The sequence below is a fragment of the Anolis carolinensis genome, chromosome 5 (assembly GCF_035594765.1).
Source record: "Anolis carolinensis isolate JA03-04 chromosome 5, rAnoCar3.1.pri, whole genome shotgun sequence".
NCBI classification, from domain to species: domain Eukaryota; kingdom Metazoa; phylum Chordata; class Lepidosauria; order Squamata; family Dactyloidae; genus Anolis; species Anolis carolinensis.
Window position 1 is genome coordinate 2,449,465 of NC_085845.1, and position 24,624 is coordinate 2,474,088.

General features: G+C 47.0%; 1 protein-coding gene across 2 annotated transcripts in view; it reads right to left on the minus strand.

Moving 5' to 3' along the window:
* The window catches only part of exoc6b (exocyst complex component 6B), a 268,475-nt gene that overhangs the window by 81,393 nt on the left and 162,458 nt on the right, over window positions 1-24,624 (minus strand). The window contains exons 18-20 of one of the 2 annotated variants that reach the window (XM_062982314.1): window positions 23,976-24,155; window positions 19,343-19,372; window positions 6,770-6,911 (exon numbers count right to left, since the gene is read on the minus strand). In XM_062982314.1, the coding sequence (XP_062838384.1) occupies window positions 6,770-6,911; window positions 19,343-19,372; window positions 23,976-24,155 (352 nt within the window). The remainder of the gene's footprint in view (window positions 1-6,769; window positions 6,912-19,342; window positions 19,373-23,975; window positions 24,156-24,624) is intronic. The other variant, XM_062982315.1, reaches the window with a different exon arrangement.

The following is a 24,624-nucleotide window of genomic DNA, read 5'->3' on the forward strand; positions in this document are numbered from 1 at the left end:
ATGGGTGTTCCAAGTGAAAGGCAGGCCAGCAGACCTGGCGATTGCTACAGGTGGGGCGCAATGGGTGTTCCAAGTGTCCCTGAAGCCACCCCATGGCTGCTTCCCAACTTCCCTCTTTCTTGCTGTTAAGTCCACACCAATCCATGGTGACTCTTTCCTAGGGTTTTTTCAGGAAGAACTGCTCTCCTTGAAGAGTGCATGAACCATCCTAGACCAACCTGGGGTTTCTACAGCCGTGTTGGGAATCAAATGCTGCTCTCCTCAAGCCCTATGACAACTAATAAATAAATAAAATAAATAAATAAACTACACCACCCTGGCTCTAAAAATAGTCTCCCATGAGGGTTTCTTGGCAAGACTTCCTTGGCTTTTGCCTCCCTCTGAGGATGACTTGCTCACTGGGTTTCCACAGATGAGTGGAGGTCAAGATCCGGTCTCCAGAGTCACAGTCCACAGGTCAAATCACTATAATTATGCCGACCCTTCTCTTTTTGAGCCACTCTAAAGCCCCTCGATGGGTTGTCACCTTGTTGTGGTGAGGGGGCTCGCGTGTTCCAATTAACCTGCGGGCGTAACCGTCAGAGTCGTGTACTCCCAGGAGGGGCCGCAGGGGAGGATCCAGACCAAGCACAATCCAAAGACCTGAAGACCTCAATGGTGAATCAGGTGGAAGATAACACGGAACATGTTACAAGGGCTGTGAAGGCGGAAGAAGGCTGCAACAGACTGAGAAGCCACCATCGTTGTGTTAATCATGCCACTGGTTGGGACCCTGTAAATACTGTGTGTTCATCGGCTGTGCACTAACCTCCACACATTTAAAAAACTCACGCACAGGCGTATTCCAAGAAAAATAAAACTCTAGAAAGGCCGTCATACTCTGACAACGAGGGATCGCCTAAGAAGAAAGCCAGCCAAGGGCCTTAAAGCACCCTATACCTTCTGATCTTGGAAGCTAAGCATGGCTAACCCTAATTGGGAGGTAGGATGGGAAGCCATCAATCAATCCCATGTGTTGTCAGTTGCTTGCTTACAATTCTAAATGGTTCTGGCCCATCTTACCTGTCCGAACGTATTTCCCCCTATGAGCCTTCTAGAACTCTTAGATCATCGGGGGAGGCCCTGCTCTCGGTCCCACCAGCCTCGCAGGTAAGGCTGGTGGGAACGAGGGACAGGGCCTTCTCGGTGGTGGCTCCTTGGCTGTGGAACACCCTCCCCAGCAACATACGGCAGATACCAACTCTCCTAGGCTTCAGGAAAGCCTTAAAGACATGGCTGTGCACACAAGCTTTTAATGAATAAGAACATGGACTTTACATGACCTGTACAAAGACTTGAGGATTCTGGATGAATGGATTTTAATCTTGGACATTCTTAAAATTTTATATAATGTGATTTTATTTTGTACTGGTACCTGTTTTATATGAACTGTTGTTTTGTAGATTGTTTTATATGAATTGTTGTTTTTACATTGTTTTTAGGCATTGAATTTTTGCCTATTTACTGTAAGCCGCTTTGAGTCTCCTCGGAGAGAAAGGCGGGGTAAAAGTGATGTAAATAAATAAATAAATAAATGTAGGATCTATTTCAGAGGAAGGACTTGGCCAGACCACCTCTGAATCCTCCTGGCTCAAGAAAATCAATGGGATTCTTGAAGGCACATCCGCACACAGCCAGCTAAAAGAGGCGCATACATGCATTGCACACAGCAAAGCAAATCAGCAAGCCGTGTCTGCTGGGCTGCTGCACTGCTTTGCTTTGCCTTGAGGCGAGGGATGAGATGGCTCATTATGTCTTCTTTTTAAAAAAAAATTAAAAGTTTCTGCCGCTTTGCCTCTCTGCTCTTTGCATCTCAACCAGAGACTTTCCCTTAAAAGCAGGAGATCATAAAAGAGGAGGTCACGAAGGGAGAGAAGGAATGTTTGCTGCTGCCCAGAGGCTTCCCACAGGCTCTTCTTTCTTACTACAGTTTTTCCCCTCTAAATAAACACGGGGGTGTTTTTCTTAAAAAGAAAATCCCATCCTAAAGCAAATATGGGGACGGCCAAAGAAAATCCTGCTGGCCTAAATTTACCTGAAACCACGTGCCAGAAATTGGATGAACTTGACCCAACTCCAGGCAGTTCCAAGTCAGCTCTACACAAGCCCTCTTTGCCGCAATGGGCTCCTTGTAATCTCCTTTCAGTGTGAACGCAGAGCCGTGCGGAGACCGCCATCGGGGCTTGTCTGCGTTCCTGAAGCCTCTTTCCTTGGCCTGCCTTCCTTCCTCCCAGTCCAGCTCGGCCTTTGTTGGACGGGAACAACTTCATCAGCTTTGCTTTGCTGAAACTCAACCCAACTGTTGCGAGAGGCCTCCGATCGGAGCGTGCCGCCTGATATGCTTTGGTTGCGGAATCAATATCCAAATCGCTGGTTTGGAAAGCATTTCCCAAACACCCACGGCAAAAACTGGATTCGGAAAACCCTTGTTTTGAAAGGCACTTCCCTGTTGCCATTGTAAGGCTTTTTTCTTTTTCTTTTCAAGGAAGAAGTCCCAGATTTCTGGCATATGCATGGATGCGACAACCATGGCCCTGAATTGCCCTGAATTCAATAACACTGATGGCTAGAAAAAGAAACAAGACTCCCGCAATGCCCAGCTGGATGCACACATACAGAACTTGGAAAAGCTGTCTTCTCTGTGGTGTGGTGGAGGCTCCTTCTTTGGAGGCTTTTAAGCAGAAGCTGGATGGGCATCTGTTGAGGGTGCTTTGAATGCAATTTCCTGCTTCTTGGCAGGGGGTTGCACTGGATGACCCATGAGGTCTCTTCCAACTCTAGGATTCTATGACTCTCTAAACCAGGGGTCCCCAAACTAAGGCCCGTGGGCCGGATGCGGCCCTCCAAGGTCATTGACCTGGCCCCTGTCCTAAACTTTAGACTTAGGGTTGACCTCAGTCTACCTGGTCTTTGGAGGTCTCTTTGCTTACCTATGGTCTTATGAGATCGTCTAGGTGGCTTTTGGAGGTCACTTTCGTTAACTATGGTCCTATAAGACCTTCTAGATGGCCTTTGAGGGTCCCTTACCAATGGTCTTATGAGGCCATCTAGATGATCCTTGGGGGCTCCTTTCCTTACCTATGATCTTATGAAACCATCTGGATAGTCTTTGAAGGTCCCTTTCCTTATCTATGGTCTTCTGATGGCCTTATGAGATCATCTAGATGGCCTTTGAGGGTCCCTTTCCTTACCAATGGTCTTATGAGGCCATCTAGATGATCCTTGGGGGCCCCTTTCCTTACTTATGGTCTTATGAAACCATCTGGATGGTCTTTGAGGGTCCCTTTCCTTATCCATGGTCTTCTGATGGCCTTATGAGATGGCCTTTGAGGGTCCCTTTCCTTACCAATGGTCTTATGAGACCATCTAGATCAGGGGTCCCCATACTAAGGCACGTGGGCGGGATGTGGCCCTCCAAGGTCATTGACCTGGCCTCTGTCCTAAACTTTAGACTTAGAGTTGACCTAAGTCTGAAATGACTTGAAGGCACACAACAACAACAATCCTAATTTTGGACTATTTCATCATAGTCTGGCCCAACAGTCTGAGGGACTGTGAATCGGCCCTCCACTTTAAAAGTTTGAGGACCCCTGCTCTAAACTATAGCTTAAGGCAGCCATGGACAAACTTGTGCCCTTCCTCCAGGTGTTTTGGACTTCAACTCCCACAATTCCTAACAGCCTCGGGCCCTTTCCTCTCCCCACTCAGCCGCTTGTCCATCTCTGTCTTGAATGGCTTTGCCTAAATCTGGACACAGGGTTATTATTCCAGGTAAAGCCTGACCAAAGCAGAATAGACTATGAATTCCCTCAATATAGACACTTTCTTCTGTTGCTGCAACCTAGAATTGCATTGGTTTTTTTAGCTGCTGCATCACACTGTTGATTCAATGCCCTCATCAGGCATGGGCCAACTTTGGCCCTCCCTCCAGGTGTTTTGGATTTCAACTTCCACAATTCCAACAGACGGTAGGCTGTTAGGAATTGTGGGAGTTGAAGTCCAAAACACCTGGAGGGAGGGCCGAAGTTGGCCCATGCCTGGTTTAGTCTTCATTTCCAAACCAGGACAGAGGAGGCCATTCCTCATCCTGTCTGTAAAAACCATCAGAGAAATATCTAAGAGGAGGGGCAATTGGATGGATAGATGGATGGGGCAAGTGTTTCCCATCCTCAGGGGCGCTGACAGTGACAGATCAGAAAGCGAGAGCCACGGTGACGGCAGCATCCATCTTCATTTTGTCCAGCCAGAGAGACTTCGGGCTGCCTTGAAACTCCAAGAACATTTTTAAAATGCCAGGTATTAAAGGTAACACAGACAAGCCAAAAGAAATTCTTGGTATCTTGGTTTTTAAGGCCCGTTCCTGGAGTTCTTTGTGGCACTGATTCATAAAACTGATTCATAAAACTTCATTTCTTAGATATTATTGTTATCATGGATTTCTATGGGCGGAGGCATATGTTCAGTATCTCAAAGGGTAGAGCTGATAAAGAGGAATTGATGCTATTTTTTGGAATCAGCAAGTCAAAGAGACCCAGAAACAGAGCTAATATTTGAGGCAGGAAAATGTGTGCCGGCCAGCAATCTGCTTTGCTAGATTAACTGCTTGGGAGATAGTTTGCTTGGGAGATAGGGTTTTAGGGGTTTAGGGTTTTAGGATTTTATTTTGGGCTTTATTTAGGGTTTTTGGGTTTTACGGTTTTAGGGTTTCAGGGTTTTAGGGATTTGGGGTTTAGGGTTTTACGGTTTTAGGGATTTAGGGTTTTTACGGTTTTAGGGATTTAGGGTTTTTCTGGTTTTAGGGTTTTAGGGTTTTATTTGGGTTTTAGGGTTTTAAGGTTTTAGGGTTTTAAGGTTTTATGATTTTAGGGTTTTGGGATGTTAAGGTTTTGGGGTTTTAGAGTTTTAGGGTTCTAGGGTTTTACGGTTTTAGGGATTTTAGGGTTTCAGGGTTTTTTTTTAGGGTTTTATGGATTTAGGGTTTTAGGAATTAGGGTTTTAAGGTTTTAGGGTTTTAAGGTTCTAGTGTTTTAGGGTTGTAGAGTTTAAACCTGGAATATGGGATCCTGTGATCATGTAGATGCATCAGGTAGACTGCATCTGCCAACACAGGCTGGGTAGTGGCTGCTGGGAATTGCAGTCCTATGTTATTTGAACAGGGACTCCAGCTGCTTGCTAGGTCTGCTCTTCAGATAGCACATGCTCAGAAGCACCAATTCAGGCCACAGCGCATCAAGGGAGAATGTTTCCAGTGCATGACTTGACCTCATATGGACATTTTCCTCCATGAACTCCTCAAAGTGGCAACAGGAAGCTATTTTGAGAGGGACTGTGGAAGGAAAGGCATTGAGGCATAGGATGAAGTTCTGGGGTGTCTGCAGGGAGCAGAGAAAGTGATGTTTGTTTCCAAGTTGGGTTCCCGCAGAAGTTGAGAAGCAAAAAGCCACATTTGCTCCCTTCCTTTGGATAAGCTTTGTCTTTGATTGCACTAGAAAGCTGAGTGTGTGCTTATCTCCTGTAGTTAAAGGCTAGCTATTTTGCTGTGGGTACCAGAAAGCTGCGGGAGTGTTTGTTTTGAAGCCTAGGCTAGGTACTTCCGCCTGCACTTTAGTGAGTAATTGTTAGTGGTGTGCATTCGTACGGAATTGAGTTTGGTTTTGTGCAGTTAAATTCGTGTTGTCTAATTTTCGTATTCATGTCCCGCTAACAAAATGGGCTGCCTATATGACATGAATTTTCATCTGACTTACGAAAAAACCGAAAATTTTTGGACCATTGGCTGCAATGGGAGGGCTTCCGAGGCTCACCCCGTTCCACCCAGCTCAGTTTTTGGGCTAGAGGGTTGAAAATCACCACACAGGGAGCACATTCTTGAGGTTTCTCCCAATTCTATTGATCTATGTTTCCAAGACCTGGCACAGAGTGGCAAACGGAGCAGAGGTGGATGAGTTCAACATATTGCCCACTGCCCATCTGGCAGACCCTCATTTGCAAAAGGAAGGAAGGAAGGAAGGTGTTGGAAATCATCCTGGACTACACAAATCTCATCTATTAGATATGTAGTGGATAGATAAGACTCAGGGAAACCTCTCTATTATCCCATGCATGCCTAGATAGGCCTTTGATGGTTTCTCTCTTCTATCCTGTTTACATCCACTCCCCTCACCTTGTTGTTTTAGCAATGTGATCTCTTCTGGGATGAGGTAACTTCCTCTGTCTAGATTGGAATGTTAATTGCCCCAAAAGAAGGCTCGGACCATGCGGCCGTAGCCATATCTCTCTTCTTTGTCTTCCTACCAAGGACACATTTTGCCACTCTCCTAGGCAAAATGTAGCTATTTAGATATTCTTTGTTACTTTTACCTGCTTACCTTCCTTAGATGCTAGCTTAGACAGCTAGTTAGCTCCAAAACCTTTCCTATCCACAATGGATTTCTTTTTACCTCAATAAATGCTTTTTTGAACTTTAAGGAGACTTTGCAATCCTTTGCCATCCTAGAGAAGAAAGGCTTTCCTAAACTCACCTCACATAAGTTTCTGCTGCTTATGAATCGTGGTTCTGCCACTCTGCTATATTTTGAGGAATCACTCTCAGAAAGAGGGTTATTTTTGAGCCTTAACAGCTCATAGATTCCCAACAGAAGGAAGGAAGGAAGGAAGGAAGGAAGGAAGGAAGGAAGGAAGGAAGGAAGGAAGGAAGGAAGGAAGGAAGGAAGGAAGGAAGGAGACTCACGCTCGCATTCTGCTACGTCCAGGTTGAACTGCTGCAGGGCCCCCAGCGAGAGCTGCCGGACTTCGGCTTCCAAGAGCAGCTGCATCAGTGAAGTGGCCAGGTGCTTGCAGGCCGACATGCAGGCCGTCTGGGCCACCTTGCCCTGGAAGAGAAGTCATGGATGGTCATTAACTCTTGGATCGACAGAGGTGAGGAACCCTGTGACACAGGCTTCCTGTCTTCCTGCTCCCCACTGTTTCCTCCATCCTCATTAAGTCAAGGTACTTTGCTTCCTGCCCGCCTGTCTGCATGGAGAGGACCCTTATCCCTTTCTTCTTCCCAAAATCTTTACTGCAGGCATGGGCAAACTTGGATTCTTCAGGTGTTTTGGACTCAAACTCCCACCATTCCTAACAGCCTCAGGCCCTTTCCTTTTCCCCCTCAGCCGCTTAAGCGGCTGAGGGGGAAAAGGAAAGGGCCTGAGGCTGTTAGGAATGGTGGGAGTTTGAGTCCAAAACACCTAGAGGGAGGGTCTAAGTTTGCCCAGGCCTGCTATATAGGGAGATTTTCAAAAAAGAGAAGAAAAGAAAACTCAAGAACCCTTTAATTATTATCTCTGTACAATGCTTTGCAAGAACACTCCCCCTCTTCCTTTTGTCAAATGATGCGAGTGCTTTATTCTAAAATATACATAATAACTGTCAAGAGAGGAAGGGATCACCATGAAAAGAGTGATTTTAAGAGAAACGAGACTGAGAGAGAACCCTCCTTTCTTCTATTTCAAGGAGAGGAGACAGGGAGATATCTACAGCGTAATCCTGAAAACGCTCTGCAACCCCAAACAAGGTCTTGAAGCCGAACATAAAGAAATACGGCTTGCGGATCAGAACAGGCTCTGGCAGGCTCCGAAACCCAAAAATTGGGAAAGAAGCCATAAGTTGTTTTGGAGTTTGGCTTCAAGCAGTTGAAAGCCCAGAAAGGATGGGAGCTCAAAGGGAGGCCAAAAACACATACAAGCAGCTCCAGCAAAGGATTGTTGTATGTTTTCTGGGCTGTATGGCCATGTTCTAGAAGTATTCTCTCCTGGTGCCCACAGCAAAGTAGCTAGCCTTTAACTACAGGAGACAAGCACACACTCAGCTTTCTACTGCAATCTAAGATAAGGCTTAGCTGAAACAAGGTAGCAAAGGTGACTTCTTGCTTCCTCAACTTCTGCGGGAACCCAACTTGAAAACAAACATCACTTTCTCTGCTCCCTATAGACAACTCAGAACCTCATGCTATGACTCTACTGTCCCTCTCAAAATAGCTCCCTGTTGCCTGCCACTTTGAGGAGTTCGTGGAGGAAAATGTCCACATGAGAGCAAGTCATGCACTGGATGCGCTGGGGCCTGAATTGGTGCTTCTGAGTGTCTGCTATCTGAAGAGCAGACCTATCAAATGGCTGGAGTCCTTGTTCAGATAACATAGGACCATAACGCCCAGCAGCCACTAGCCAGCCTGTGTTGGCAGATGCAGTCTACCTGATGCATCTGCATGATCACAGGATCCCATATCTCTGGTTTAAACTAATTGTTGGTTGCTTGCAGCAAACTATCTCCCAAGCACTTCCCTTAATCTAGCAAAGCACATTGCTGGCCAGCACACATTTTCCTGCCTCAAATATTAGCTCTGTTTCTGGGTCTCATTGACTTGCTGATTACAAAAAATGGCACCAGTTCCCCTTTATCAGTTTTATGGCAGGCATCCTCAGAGGTTGTGAGGTATAAGTTTAAAAAGCCAAGGGTTTTTTTTTCCCTCCCAGAGGTTGTTATACCTCACAACCTCTGGGGATGCCTGCCATAGATGTGAGCGAAACGTCAGGAGAGAATACTTCTAGAACATGGCCATACAACCCGGAAAACATACAACAACCCTGTGATCCCGGTCATCAAAGCCTGTTGGGACATTCCACCAGACGTGGCATAAAGGCCCAGAGGTCATGGGTCCATACACATGGTACTGAAAGATAAATTGGTATTCTGGGGAAAATCAGCAACTTTTCAACCACTGGACCATAAATCAAACTGCTAGAATATTAGGACTAGCCACATCCTCAACCTGCCTGGATCCACCAAAGCCAGTGACCACTAGTCATTGCATGAAAACAAAGTGCCCCTCACACTTGCAGTTGGTTGGCGTATGGGGAGCCCCTCCCCACACATACACACACAACATGGGCAAACACTGAGGGTGCAGGATGTTTGGGGGACCCTCTGGACCTTCCTGATGCCAAGGCCAAAGAAAGATGGATGTTCTGTGCACTGCGGAAAGCAAGGCATCTCAAAGTATTCTTCCTGGAGAAGAAAGCCAGGAGCGGAATCATCAAATCCCCCTTGTGTTCCAAGACATGGGCAGGAGGTCACCCCTCTCCCCACATGGTCCCAAGGGAGGAGGGCCAAAACAAGGAACTGACCAGCTGGAAGATGACCAGAGAAGGGCCACCAAAATGGCCAAAGGTCTGGAAACCAAGCCCTATGCCTGAGGGAGATGGGGATGTTTAGCTTGGATTAAAAAAAGACCGAGAGGAGACACGAGAGCTGTATTCAAATATTGGAAATGATGTTCAATGTGTTGTTGAAAGCTTTAATGGCTGGAATCACTGGGTTGCTGTGAGTTTTGGGCACTATGGCCATGTTCTAGCAGCATTCTCTCCTGACTTCTCACCTGCATCTGTGGCAAATGGCATCTCCAGAGGTTGTGTTGGAGGTGAGGCAAGTGAAGTGTGTATATACCTTGTGGAATAATGTCCAGGACGGGAGAAAGAAGCAAATGTGAGTCTTGCAGTTACTTGCTCCAAACAGGCAAGTGTTCTTTCTCCCACCCTGGACATTCCACAGATATACGAGGGTTGAATGAAAAGTAATGCCTCCACCTTGATAACTCCTCAAGAGATGGCAGTCCTGGTCTGGGGCAGGTCCTGGCTTCTTCAGTAGACTCTCCTCTAGTTAGTTCCATTTGGCGAGAAGCCTTAGCATTGAACGATTGTGTTGTTAAAGAGCGCAGTATGGAACCCTGCGCAGATGGTCGGTCAATGAGACTTGAGCAACATGCAGTCACTGAATTCTTGACAGCCGAAGGTGTCACCCCAAAGGAGATTCCTCAGAGAATGCAAGCTGTTTATGGGGATTGTTTGGATGTGAGTCCTGTGCATTGTTGGGCGAGAAAGTTTAAAGATGTTGAGGTGGGAACATCTGACTTGCGTGACAAACAAAGAGTTGGACGTCCTGTGACAGCAACCACCGAGTTTCACAAGCAAAAGGTTGACAGATTGATTTGGGATGATCGTCGTATCAGTCAAAGAGAAATTTCAAGCATAATCGGCATTTCACAAGAACGTGTGGGTCACATTATTGCTTGGCTTGGCTATCGGAAGATCTGTGCACAATGGGTCCTGTGAGACGCTGGTTGAGGAAACAGAGTGTCGAATTCTTCCACGACGGCTACAGAAAACTTGTTCATTGTTGGCAGAAATGTATCCAATTGTCTGGTGATTATGTGGAAAAGTGAATAGTGGTAGTTAAAGAGCACATTTTAAGGATTATTTGTGCATTTAATTTATTAAAATACTCCCATCCAAACCCAAGTAACGGAGGTGGAGGCATTGCTTTTCATTCAACCCTCGCATATATACACTCCACTTGCCTCATTGCCAATGGAACCTCTGAAGATGCCAGTCCCAGATGCAGGTGAAATGCCAGGAGAGATTGCTACTGGAAGATGACCATACAGCCTGAAAAACTCACAGCAACCCATTGGAAAGGATGTCCATTGAGGAAGTGTTGAGCTTGCCTTCTGCAGCTCCAGAGATTGGGATGCAATGGAGTGATGGATTCTAATGCAGGAAAAGAGATTCCACCTAAACCTAGACTTTTAATCAGAGGCTGGATGGCCATCTGTCCAGAGGGGAAGGGCCCTTCCAACTAACTCTACGATGCTATGTTTCTAAGGGCATGCATCAAGCCCCGAAGAGCCAGTCCTCCTCACAACCCCCCTCTCCCTTTCCCTCCCTGCAAAACCACTCCGATCGGGGCAATGTGTTAGCAATTAGAGGCTTAGGGGCCAGCTGAAAGGCTGCCTGGCTAATTGGAGGGCCTGGCTATCAAAGCCTCATTAGGAGCTACTGAAACCCAAGGACTGCTAAAACAAACATTCATTAATTCCAGTCCACACCGGGGTCACACACAGCTGCTACCTACCTCACTGCTAGAAGAAGGAAGGCAGGAAGGAAGGAAGGAAGGAAGGAAAGAAAAAAGGAGGTGAAGGAGGGAGGAAGAGGGCAGCGGAGAGAGGAAAGGGAGAGGGCATCCTCTGGACAACCAACCCACCACATCTGGGTGCTCGGCTGGCCATGCTGCCCCCAAAGCTCAGGACATATTTATCCTGGTCCACTTGCTGCCATTGCCAAACAGAACTTCACTTCTGTTTCCTTACTCAAAAAAAAGAAAAAAGGAATGAGATAGTTTTAGTCATTACCTTCTTATAGCGAGAAGAGCTTGGAAAACATCAAGGTTTTAAAGCTAGTTTTGAAGCACGAACTTATTCTGTGCAAAATTCACATGAGGCATTTTTTGTGTGCAGAAAATTACATTTGTGTGCAAAAAGACTGCTTTGTGCAAAAATCAACAAAATGTTAATTTTGTACAGAATAAATCCTGAAACGGCTGGTTCTTGTCAATCCAGGGCTCTATGTGGTTCTCCACATCCAAGAAGAAGCATACTTTGGAATTTTTTTCACCTCTAACCTCAATTCATTGCTGTCCTCTATCCTGAGTTCTAAGTCTTTAGGCCACGTATGGTCAAACTTTGGCCCTCCAGGTGCTTTGGGCTTCAACTCCCACAATGTTAGAGTTGAAGTCCAAAACACCTGGAGGGCCAAAGTCTGACCATGTCCGCTTTAGGTGGATCCTCCACATAAAGCTTTGCTGCTTTGACCACGACTGCGCTTGTTGTTGCTGCTGTTGTTGTCTGCCTTTATGCTGTTCCCATGCTGAGAAACAGGGATTTGAACCCTGGGCTCCGGAGTCTGCTGCAAGGCCCAAATCACTATGCCACACTGGATCTCCCTGGGCTGCTTAAACTGCCCCAAATGCGACCACATTCCAGAAGTCCACAAATCCCGGCACACTCTCCTTTCCTTGGGAAGTTAAATCCATTTTGGTAGTTGGGAGTCTGTTGGTGGTGTTTTTTTTTTACTTTGACTCTCTCCTCCCAAATTTATTTACACAGAAAATATATATTAGTTGAGGGATTTCAAAGGAGTGGAGGACCTCATCCAAGAGTCTGGAAACTCAGAAGTTGGTTCTGATTGGAGATTATGTCCAGATCCATGGGACACAGCCTCAGGCAGCAAAACGGGGGGCACGGTAAGGAAAAGACCTGGACGCTGGAGAAGTCAACACTCAAAGAGACTGCTTGGGTTTGGAATCAACTGAGGAGGAGATTTCCAGTTCAAAGGTTTCAGCAACTTGCAATGAGAACCCTAGTGCTTCTACCTGCAGGAGAGGCACATCAGGGCTCCCGCATCAAACAATTTCAGACACAAGGTGAACGCATGTGTCTGTTCCAATGTACAGACAGCCCCGTTCCCCGGCTTTTGACACAACAGAGGTCAGAAGACGGTATGCTACTAAAAAATTATATTAATCTAACGAATCCTTGGCAAGTACCATGAGGCTTGCTTTCATGATGTGTTCTTGGAAGTTATAGAATCCTAGTTGGAAGGGATCCCAAGAGCCATTCACTCCAACTCCATTCTGCCAGACAGAAAGACCCGATTAAAGCATCACAAACAAACGGCCATCCAGGCTCTGCTTAGAAACCTCCAGAGAAGGAAGGCAAATCCACTACACTCCAAGGAGCAGCATATTCCACTTTTGAACAGCCGTAACCATCAGGAAGCTTTCCTGGGGTTTTATGGGGGGGGGGGGGAGCTCTTCTCTTCCGATCTGAATTCATGGCTCCATTGTGCCCTAGTCTTCAGAGTAGCAGCAGAAAACAAGCCTGCAGAAAACAAGCCTTTCGAATATTTCAACATGGCTCTCATGTCCCTTCTCTGTCTTCTTTTCTCCAAGCAAACATATATATCTCAGAAGCTTCCAAACCAAGTGTGAATTTTTAAACATTCCACGTAGTGAAGAATGGGCTTCTGCTATCAAATCTAATTACGGATCATGTATCTGCAGTGCCACGTCTCACCCTCCAAACTCCTGGGAGATTAGCTGGACTTCCCCATCCATTTTGCTGGTTTGAATTCCAGGGATCGGTAACCTCCCAAGGATCTGTTCTGAGCCCCCAAATGATTGTGCATGGGTGTGTGATGGCATGTGTCGGACCATTTGTTTGGCAAATGGCTACAAGGACTTCATTCATTAAAGTGATCAAATTAACGAGGGCTCTTCTCAGAGGTCACTCCGGCTAGCAAAATGCATTGGCATGGTTTCCCTTCCAGCTCATCCATCCAGGCCTCTCTCTTTGAGGGCCACCCAGCCAACTCCAGAGGGCAACAGTGTGGACACAAAGGACAACCATTGCACACAGGACAACCACTGCACACGGGGCAAGAGGATGGCCCAAAGGTTCAGGGTAGGTGGGCATGGACCCCTCAGAGCCCAAGAGTGCACCGTCTGGGAAAAGCCTGCAGCTTTATGGGTGAAACACATGCAGAACAGTATGTACATCCTCCCCTGAGCCGATCTAGTAAGAACAAGTCAGCCTTGCTGAGACCCAAAACATTTACTGCGTGGCTGCTTTCTTTTCTAATACAGGAACCGAGGCCAGTGCCTTAGGGAGCTACTGCAAAGGTAAAATGGGGGTGAAGTTGGGTGGGATAACACCATGTCTTCCCCCACAAAGCTCCTCCATCAGAAGGCACCCCATTTTGGTCTGCACTCTCACATTGGCACACTGGATATGCTTCGTTTTGTTCTTTCGTCCTACAGAAACAGAGAAAGAATTGAACAATGAACCTGAAGTCACCGATCTGGAAGTCTTCTACAATCCAGTGACAATGCCCCACAAATTTGCAGGGTAATGTGCTCTTCTTTAGGAAAAGAAGAGGAGAACGTTTGTGTTACAGTTGAAGTGGGAAGTTTCCTCCCCAGGTGGGAAGAGGGCTGGATTTTGCAGCAGGAAGTCAGAGCCTCTCAAGGCCTCCGTCACCCCAGCTGGCAGCCAGGGACAATGGTCTTCCCAGCCTTCCATGCTTTCTATTGCTATGATGATGATGATTGTGAGTATCTTGCTTTCTTCTCCGAAAGGAGAGTCTCCAGGTCTCGACTCCATAAGCATTAAGTGCACTGAAAAGAACATCAAATGTGGAATTCAATGCACACAATCCATTCCAGAAAATTCACTGTATGTGGAGTCAAAAAGCAAGTTGTCCGTCAAGGGGAAGGTTTGTTCAAATGGGGGTGGGGTGGAGGCAGTAAATGCAAAACTGCCTGTTGTGTGTCAATTAGCCACTTCCTTACCTCTTGGAAAAGGGGGCCTTTGTCTCCCTGGGAAGGGTCTCTTTCAAGGCCCATTCATGCGCCTGTCTGGTCCTCCTTTTGAGAAGCCCTCTAATCCACTGGCTTCTGTTTGGCTTGTAGCGGAGAGAGCCATGGGTCAAACATGTGCTTTGCTAAAACCAAGCATTTCCGTCTGGTCTGCTTCAAATTTGCTGCCTTTCATTCCTGGAGAATGCCCCACACTCACCCTTTTGTCTTTCCCGAGAGGAGGATGAGCCCTCGAACCAGCTGCATCCCTTTGGGCATCCCTTCCTTGGGACCTGCACACAGACCCCATATTCCCCATCCCACAACTCAAACGCCATCCTGGGGAGCCAAAGTCAAAACTGCAGTGAAGAGATGAGAAACAAGGCCAGTGTTGTCCTCAATGCCCTCCACTTCTTCAAGGTGGATATCACGCCTGTCCAGCGAGGTTGGGCTTCGAAGAGCAGTTGGTGCTGCTGTTATGCCTTCAGACAGTGACCCTTTCTCGGGATTTTCTTGGAAGAATTTGTCCAGGGACTTGCAGAATTGGGGGTCTTAATTTTTTGACTTGCCCAAAGCTCCATGGTTGAGCAGGGATTGGAATCCAAGTCTCAAGAGACCAATGCTCAAGCCACTGAGCCATGTGGACTTTCACTGTCAAAGGAGGATAAATTTCAGAGTCAATCGATGCCACCGGTATTTGGTTGCCCAGAGGTTTAGCGGCCCCCCAAATCCCATCCCTGAGTAGACCCCCAACGGAAGGCATATGTTTTCTTGCAACAGATTCCCAAGTGCACAAACTTTCCATGACACGGTGATTGTTTCTGCGCCAACAATGGACTGGGTGCCTTCCAGGGATTCCATTCTTTCCCTTCCAATTCCCTGAACGAGGGGGAAAATGTTGTGCCACACAACTGGTTGAAGATGCAAGTCAATAGCCACCCAAGAAGAAGGCAGGACCTCTGCTTTCAGACCCCATTTCAGGCAGCTCTTGTGTGGCCTTTTCCCCCCTCCTCTTTCTCCGGGACTTGGTTTGGAAACAGCATTCTTTCCACTGGGCAGATTTTTCCATGAGATCCAAAGCTGCAGCCATCTTGATCCGCAGATAGGGATGCCTCACCAGGCCACCGCAGATGTTCTCTGCCGCATGGAACGTTTGCAGCCGAAGGATGAATGGCTGCCGTCCTGGGCTTCAGTCAGTATGTGCACATAGAATCATAGAATAGTAGAGTTGGAAGAGACCTCATGGGCCATCCAGTCCAAAAGGAGACAAGGCTGGACCCCCCCCCCCACACACACACACACACACACGCACAAACATGGCAGCCACCGGTAGCAAACAGGACATATATAGTGCACTGTTCTCAGAAGACAGCCCATCTTAGAAGACTGGAATCACGTGGACTGTGGGAGGAAAAGGTGAGGGAATGTGGAGGGCAGGCAGAGAGAGATGATGACCCGGACAGGGCTTCCGTGGCCCAAATGCACCTAAGGCAGCCTTCAGCAGCCTATACTGGCTTTAACTGCCTGCTCTGGCCTGCTTCAAGTTGTCCATCTGGAAGCCAGGAGTAGAGGCCACGCTTTTGCCAACTGGGAGGTCAGCAGGCATGGATTCAAATGGCAGGAAGAGAGATTCCACCTAAACTTTAGGAAAAACTTCCTGATGGTCAAAGATGTTGACCAGTGGACTATGCTTCTGCCTAGGACTCCAGTGGAGTCTCTGTCCCTGGATGGCCATCTGTCGGGAGGGCTTGGATGGTGTCTTCCAGGTCTGAATATAGTCTAAAAACTTTTCTCTCCAATCCTTTCTAGATAATTCTTTTTCACCTTTTCATGATTTTGCTAGTCTGTTTGGCTGCAACAAAGCTATATTGGAAAGAATTTGCGAAGCACACCTCCTCCAAGGTGAACTGAACCCCCTAAACTGGGCTCTCCAGGCCAATGGAGACTCCACCACAGACATCAGAATCATAGAATCATAGAATAGTAGAGTTGGAAGAGACCACATGGGCCATCTAGTCCAACCCCCTGCTAAGAAGCAGGAAATCGCATTCAAAGCACCCCCGACAGATGGCCATCCAGCCTCTGCTTAAAAGCCTCCAAAGAAGGAGCCTCCACCACGGCCCCGGGGAGAGAGTTCCACTGTCGAACAGCCCTTCTCACAGTGAGGAAGTTCTTCCTGATGTTCAGGTGGAATCTCCTTTCCTGTCGTTTGAAGCCATTGTTCCATGTCCTAGTCTGCAGGGCAGCAGAAAACAAGCTTGCTCCCTCTTCCCTATGACTTCACGTATTTGTACATGGCCCTCATCATGTCTCCTCTCAGCCTTCTCTTCTGCAGGCTAAACATGCCCAGCTCTTTAAGCCGCTCCTCATGCCCAGCTCTTTAAGCCGCTCCTCATAGGGCTTGTTCTCCAGACCCTTAATCATTTTAGTCGCCCTCCTCTGGACGCTTTCCAGCTTGTCAACATCTCCCTTCAACTGTGGTGCCCAAAATTGGACACAGTGTGATTCCAGGTAACGTGGTCTGACCAAGGCAGAATAGAATAAGGGGGAGCAGGACTTCCCTGGATCTAGACGTTATTCCCCTATTGATGCAGGCCAGAATCCCATTGGCTTTTTTAGCAGCCGCGTCACATTGTTGGCTCATGTTTAACTTGTTGTCCACGAGGACTCCAAGGTCTTTTTCGCACACACTGCTGTCAAGCCAGGCATCGTCCCCCATTCTGTATCTTTGATTTCCATTTTTTCTGCCGAAGTGAAGTATCTTGCATTTGTCCCTGTTGAACTTCATTTTGTTAGTTTCGGCCCATCTCTCTAGTCTGTCAAGATCGTTTTGAATTCTGCTCCTGTCTTCTGGAGTGTTAGCTATCCCTCCCAGTTTGGTCCCGTCTGCAAACTTGATGATCGTGCCTTCTAACCCTTCGTCTAAGTCGTTAATAAAGATGTTGAACAGAACCGGGCCCAGGACGGAGCCCTGCGGTACTCCACTTGTCACAAGAGCTGAAGACCAAGAGCAAGCCATGAGAGTCAAGACAAAGATCCACCCAGAGGAAAGGTCTGGTTGCAACAAAGCTACAGGGTGTTTGAAAAAGAGCTCCCTAGTTTTAATGTGTTTATACTTAAAACTAGGGAGTTCTTTTTCAAACACCCTGTATACTGACAAATTTCCCCATCTCCTTAACTAGTTTTCTTCCTAAATATTCCTAAAAGGCACATTTCTGGATTTTTAAAAACTGTTGAGAATCTAAATCCACGTTTCCAAAGATGCTCCCAATTTTCCAGATCAATATTTTTCCCTAGGTCTTTAGCCCAAGAGATCATAGGGATTTTTATTTGGCTGGCCTCTAGATCATATTCTAATATATATTCATATAATCGAGAAACTAAGCCATTATTCCCTTTCGCAAGAATACATTCTATGTCATCTAAAGAAGGAAATAATGAAGAGTTTGATTAAAAAATGGAGGCTGGCATTTGAGTACACATGTGGAAAGGAAGACAAATATGGACTTTTAATTAGCTACCAGGGGAATTTATTGAAGTAGATATGGGACTCACCATGAGTAGTGTCAGAAGTCATGGGTGGTGGAATCAGGAGCAGAAAGATGGGGTAGAATATGGCAGTGTATTAGTTTGGGGAAATGACCTATCTGTATTAGATGTATTTGACTATCTCTAGATCAGGCATGGGCCAACTTGGGCCCTCCAAGTGTTTTGGACTCCCACAATTCCTAACAGCCTTGGGCCCTTTCCTTTTCCCCCTCAGCCGCTTAAGCCTGGAAAACTCACAACAACCCACTTACTTAGTATTACTTCTAAGGAAAATTAATGCGGTGAAATGCTGAAGCCACCAGGGCTAGGATGCTGATGGTCCCAGAACCTCATCCAACCCCCTCATAGCCATTACAGAGAGCTTTACTATGGATTTATTTACAGCCATTCTTCCTGAAGGGAACTCTGCTGGGAACACAAGAGTTTGGGAGGGCAAGTCAAAATCCCTCCGTGCCATAGATTGTCAAGGAACAAAGTGAAGAATCGTCTATGAGACCTTAACAGACCTGCTATGGCAAGCTTGGGATTCTAATTCTTCTGATGTAGAAAGTGGGTTAGTATCCTGATGGCCAAATTAGTAGAAACCCAAAAGAAACCTTAGTTAACGATTATTACAGGTTGAGCATTCCTTTTCCGGAATTAGAAAATCCAAAATCTTCCCAGATCAAAATTGTGCACTTAAGCTGATGGTTCAAGCTACACAAATGTTTAATGTGCAGCATTATTAAAAATCTTGCGCATAAAATCACCTTCAGGCTCTGTGTATCAGGTGCCTATGGAGCATCACAGAACTTTGGGTGTACACTTGGGCTGCACCTGAAAGGAATCCCATTATGTACATAGGTGCAAATACTGAAGAAAAAGAAAAAGCCAGTTTCCAAAACATGTTTGGTCCCAAGCACTTTTGATGAGGGAGACTCAACCTGTATTGTTATATCTAATGTCGGCAGTTAAGTCACAAAACTAATTGAAACGAATTGCTGCCTTGTTTGGTTTTCACTTCTGTTTCCTAGATGGATGTTGTTGTTGTTTTGCTTCCTGCCTGCATGGAAAGTTCACTACCCCCCCCCCCCCCCTTCTCCTCCTTCTTTTTCCCAAAAGTCTTTGGTGCCTTATTATTTTTTGTACGACAAGGGAGCTCCACGAGGCCGCTCTTTGTCTCAAAATGCCTGACACACAAACGTCAGAATTAGGGTCTCTGAGATGTGTTACATAAGTCTTTATCTTTATCATACTTCGCCAGAGCATCCTATGTATTTTCTTTCTCGTTTCCTACCATATGCTCCTATGTAGCACTGGCAACACTGTGCTCTACTCTGCGATAGAGACCAAATATTCCTGCAGTTAAAGGGGCTGCAAAGAGAGGCCCCCAAAGAGGCACCTAGGTGCCTGGTTCTGTGCTCAAGACCTGGAGAAGAAGTGGAGAAAAGGTGTTCTTCCTTCCATGCCACTGTGCCACACAACACACACAAAAGGCAGTCCGGTGGGGAGGTGCATGGGAGGTGGGTGGCACACGGGTCATACTCACGGACATGGTGCTGTGGGCCCAGAGATCCCCCTACGGAGGGAGAGGAAGAGCTGGACATGAAGGGTTTCAAAGCAAGAGAAGCCAGGCCTGGAGGAGCGGGAGGGACCTCAGGCAGATGTCTATCCAGGTAAACACACCTGCTTCATGTCTGTTGCTAAGAATGACCCCCTTCCCTTCCTTTTCTCACAGGAAGCTCTGCATCCATGCATGGCAGGGGGTTGGGCTAGGTGGTCCATGAGGTCTCTTCCTACTCTATTATTCTATGATTCTACGATCACTTTTGATGGCTGGAACACAGAATTCAGGCTTCCCCACACTGACCGGCAGCAGCAGCTCTTCAAGGGCTCTTGTAGCCTGATCTTTACATAATAATAATAATAATAATAATAATAATAATAATAATAATAATAATAATAAGTTTATTTATATCCCGCCTCCATCTCCCCCGAAGGGGACTCGGGGCGGCTCACAGCAAAATCAGATACAAAACAATGATAAAATAAAATATGAAACATCAAAGAACAATAATAAAAACCAATAATCATATATACACAGCAGCCGAAAAAACACAACACGGTATTAAAACATCAAATTAAAAACAATGAGGTTGCAATAGCGGATAAACAAGGTGCACATTATGAGTTACAAATTTTAAATAGATAAAGTGCAATAGATTCATTTAAGATCACATGGAATAACTTCCCTTGTGTTTTGCTGTGGTTCCTGCTTTAGCTTCCAGCTGAAGTACCGTCATCACTTAGGACAGGCATGGGCAAACTCCGGCCCTCCTCCAGGTGTTTTGGACTTTAACTCCCACAATTCCTAACAGTCGGTGAAAGTCCAAAACACCTGGAAGAGAGCTGAAGTTTGCCCATGCCTGTCCTAAGTGATGACGGTCCTTCAGCTGCTTCAAGATGGCCATCCCTCCATCCTCTCCCAACTCAGCATGCTCCCCTCCCTCAGCCGTTCTCCATCGAGCCTGGTGTGGCTGGGGATGCCACCACTCCTTGCTTTGGTCGGAGGAAAGGACATGCGAACTGCGAAAGAACATGCAGAACAAGAAGAGATCTCTACAGTCACCTATGGACACACCGCCAAGACCCTACACTTGGAAGGCAATCAGACTCAGCCACAAATGAGAGCCTATGATGGTGATGGCTTGCTTTGCAAAGCTGCCCAGGGAGTGGCAAGTGAAGGTCATGGGCCTGGTGCAAAAGGGAAGTGGGTCTGGGACCGGGTCAAAGCCTTCCTTATGGATCTCAGCCTTCCCCGCCACAATCTGTGCAAACCATCTGGTTGAAAGTAAACAGCGGAGGAAGAAAGGGGGGCAATTGAAAAAGGAGAAGAGGAGGAGGAGGAGGAGGAGGTCCTTTCTCTGCGCTGAGAGAGTTCAGGCCCAACTGCTGGAGTCGATTATGAGTGAGTGAGAGAGCGAGCGAGCGGGAGGCTTGCTGAAAGATTACTTCCCCTTCCCAGGTCGAGGCGACCCCCTGACCTCCCGGATTACCTTGCAAGGAAGGTTATCAAGATACAAGCCTCCCAGGATTAAAGGAAACTGGAAATCAAAACAGAAAAACACTCCTTTCCCCCAACAAATAAAAAACTTCCTTGCTTTGTTAAGCTGACAGCCCCACCGGAGGTGTTGACATAACCTTCCAGCTCCACGAGGCTTAAAGTCAACAAATCCCTGCGCCGGGCGCAGATCTGTCAGGGCCATTTGTGCTCCTTGTCTGACATGAAATTAAAACAACCATCAGCCCCGGAACAAAAGGGCTCCCCCCCTCCCTCCCCTTTCTCTTTTTCTCTCCATTGCACGGTGACAGGCATCTCCTCCAACGGGCTGTCCATCCCCCAAAGGCGGAGTGAGGAGCAGCCGCTCTTTGCCGACTTCTTTAATTGAAGATTCTTTGAACCCAGGGGTGAGGCTGGTGGCGAGAGGAGAAGGGGGAGCCAGCCGGCCTCACATTAGCAGCCAAGGACCAGCTCACTGCCGGGAGAAGCCAGGCTAGGGTCAGGGCTGGGCGGCTCCAAGGCCACCCTTTCATTCTGGGAGCATTCCTTCCCTGCCTTTGGCCCAGCTGAAAACAGTTATTCCAAGCCACAAGGGAGGTTCTGTGTGGCCACACCATGCGCTGGAGGAAGGGGTGACCCCAGGGTGCGGCCATGGAAAGGGGCCTTGCTCCTCCAAAGAAAGAATCCCACTAACGCCACTGGAATCCCCCTTCAGTCCCCCAAATTCTAGCCAGAGAGAAGGGAAGTGTTGGATGTCATCCTGGACTGCACAAGTCTCAAGTAGTTAGGTAGAGGATAGGATTAGACTGAGGGAACCCTCTCTGTATTCCCATGCATGCCTAGATAGGCCTTTGCGGTTTCCCCTCTCTTGCTTTCCTATTTACATCCACTCCCTCACCTTGTTGTTATAGTAATGTGAACTCTTTAGGGATGAGGCAACTTCCTCTATCTAATTGGAATGTTAATTGCCCCAAAGGCTTGGACCACGCGGTCAGCCATTTCTCCTCCTCCTTTGTCTTCAACATGAGAAGGTCACATTTTGCCCTCTCTCCTGGCAAAATGTAGCTATTTAGATATTTTGATATTTTCTACCTTCTTACCTTCCTTAGATGCTAGCTTAGAGAGATAGTTAGCTCCAAGAAACTTTTCTATCCACAATGGATTTCCTTTTACCTCAATAAATTATTTTTGAACTTTCAAGGAGACTTTGCAATTCTTTGCCATCCTGAGAAACAAAGGCCTCTCCAAGCTCACCAAAAGTAAGTTTCTGCTGCTTATGAAACGTGGTTCTGCCACTCTGCTGTATTTTTGGGGAATCACCCCAAAAGAGGGTTATTTTTTTAGTCTAACCACTCAATAGATTCCCAACAGGAAGGTGCAGACAATCTCTCCCACCTGGGACTCCCATTTGCCATCTTCACATCCCCCAACTTTGGTTGTTGAAGCTATGTTCCTAAAAACTTAGGACAGGCAGGGGCCAACTTCAGCCCTCCTCTTGTAGTTCAGCCACAGCAAGCAGGAGCTGATGGGTTCACTGATGATTTAGAATCAGATGAGATTGTAGGATTTCCTGGGATTCATTTTCATGCAGAGCCAGGAAGTGAACCTGCTTTAGAGACAGGCACAGCTGGCCCTGAGCACAGAATTGCCTCTGATCCTCCAGGCCTTCAAGGCCGTTCATGGGAGTTGGAATCATCATCTCCAGATAAGGAGTCTAGTGAAGAGGAACTGATGAGAAATTCTCATGGGAACACATCTGGTGACATTCACCTGGGCCAGGAGGCTCGGCTGCAAATTTGAGCAGATAGCCAGGCTCGTAGGAACAACACGCCTCTCAACACGCCTCTGTGGGAAGCAAAAGTTCCAGGGAGTCCTAATGCTTTCATATCTGTATATTAGAACCGAAGGGCTCTTTGCTCTTTAGTTCAGGCAACGTGGCTTTTAAGTTACAGTCAGACCTGGGTCCTCTAGTTCTTGTCTTGGTTTTGGGATTCAAGTATTCTGGGAGTTTTTCTATGCTCATGTTGTGTATCCTTGTTCAAGTTTTGTTTATGGACTCAAGTTGCTTTTGGATTTTGGGACTATTCTTGAACTGCCTTGATTTTGGATTTACAAGAGACGTTTGATTGCCGACTTTTTGGACTTTACACCTTCTTTCCTTATCTCTGTTTTTTACTATATATCTTTTGTGTGTTTTTGCAATAAGCTGTTTGCCTTTACTCTTGACCCCTGTGTGATGCTCTGGTCACAGGTGGCTTCAGGTCTGGGGTGCGACACCTCCCTCCAGATGTTTTGGACTTCAACTCCCACAATTCTTAACAGTCCAAAACACCTGGAGGGAGGGCGAAAGTTGGCCCATGCCTAGCCTAGGGTTTGAAGTTATCGCAATGCTAGAAACTAGGGGACTGAAGCTTCACCAAGGGGAAGAGAATAGTCACTGGATGGCACGGACTACATGGCCCGTATAGTCTCTTCCAACCCTATAGTCTATGGTTCTAAGACACCTAATGAAAGAGCTGAGATCACCTGCACAGAGCCATTACAGTGGCTATTCCACCCCTTCAGAACACAGAGACAAAGATAGCGCAAGGAGGGTCACCTCCGGCCTGTCCTTCTGTCAGCTCACCTGGTCCAGGGCTTTGGGGCTGTTGGCTTTCCTATCCCCTTTTTGTTACATTGCAGAATTTATCTACAGAGGTCTCATTATTTACTTACTTACCCACGGTACTTACTGCCCCACCTTTCTCCTACATACAGATGCAAGGCAGCTGTAAAATTTGAAAAATTCCAGCTAAAGTGAGTCCTCCACTACCCATAGCAGCCCATGCCATTGTCCAACACCAGAAGAGGTTCTTCCTAACTGCCAGCTCAGACTATGACATTTGGGTAAACTATGTATGAACTTGGGCATCCCTTTTTCCTTAGCCACAGCCTGCTAATAATGTCTCTCTCTTGAGCATGGAGTAGTGAATGCATGCATCCGCATGGGAGGAAAGCCACAGTTAGTCCATGGCTGGCTGAAGGACACCCCAAGGCCTCCTTTTCCTAGCCATACTGACCGCTTTGAGTTTCTTATAGGAGAGGAAAGTGGGATAAAAATCAATATAAATTGAATAATTACCGGCAGATGTGTAAAAACGGCAAAGGTGCTGCGCAGGAAGGCAATGAGGTCCACCAAGTAGTCACTGGCCTTTGGACTGGCCTCAGCAGCCATCCAGTCGTAATCTGCAAGCTGCAGGAACTGGTCTATCTTCTGGTTCAGGTTTGTGTAGATCTCTTCCTCTGCCGCATGTCGAGCATCCTGGGGAAAGGAGGATGGGACCGTCACCACCAGGATATTGAGGCGAGTCAATGGGAGGCCAGGACTGAGGATGCCTCCCATCCCTTTCATTCAGGGCAGGCATGGGCCAACTTTGGCCCTCCAGGGGCTTTGTACTTCCAACTCCCACAATTCCTAACAATCTACTAGCTATTAGGAATTGTGGGAGTTGAAGTACAAAACCCTGGAGGGCTGAAGTTTGCCCATGCCTGATCCGGGGCAACCCCCTTCGAAGCTGCACAAGTGGACACCAGAGACACATCCAGTGTCACTGTGAGACACGCCTTGGATGTCCTTCTCAGTGAAAGGCAAAGCAAGAGAGAACTTGGAGGCTTTCCACACCACTTAGGTTTTTTCTCAGGGCAATTCATAGAATCCTGGAGTTGGAGGAGACCATCCAGTCCAACACAGATGGCCATCCCATTTTCTCCCTTGGGCGCATGGGCCCTTC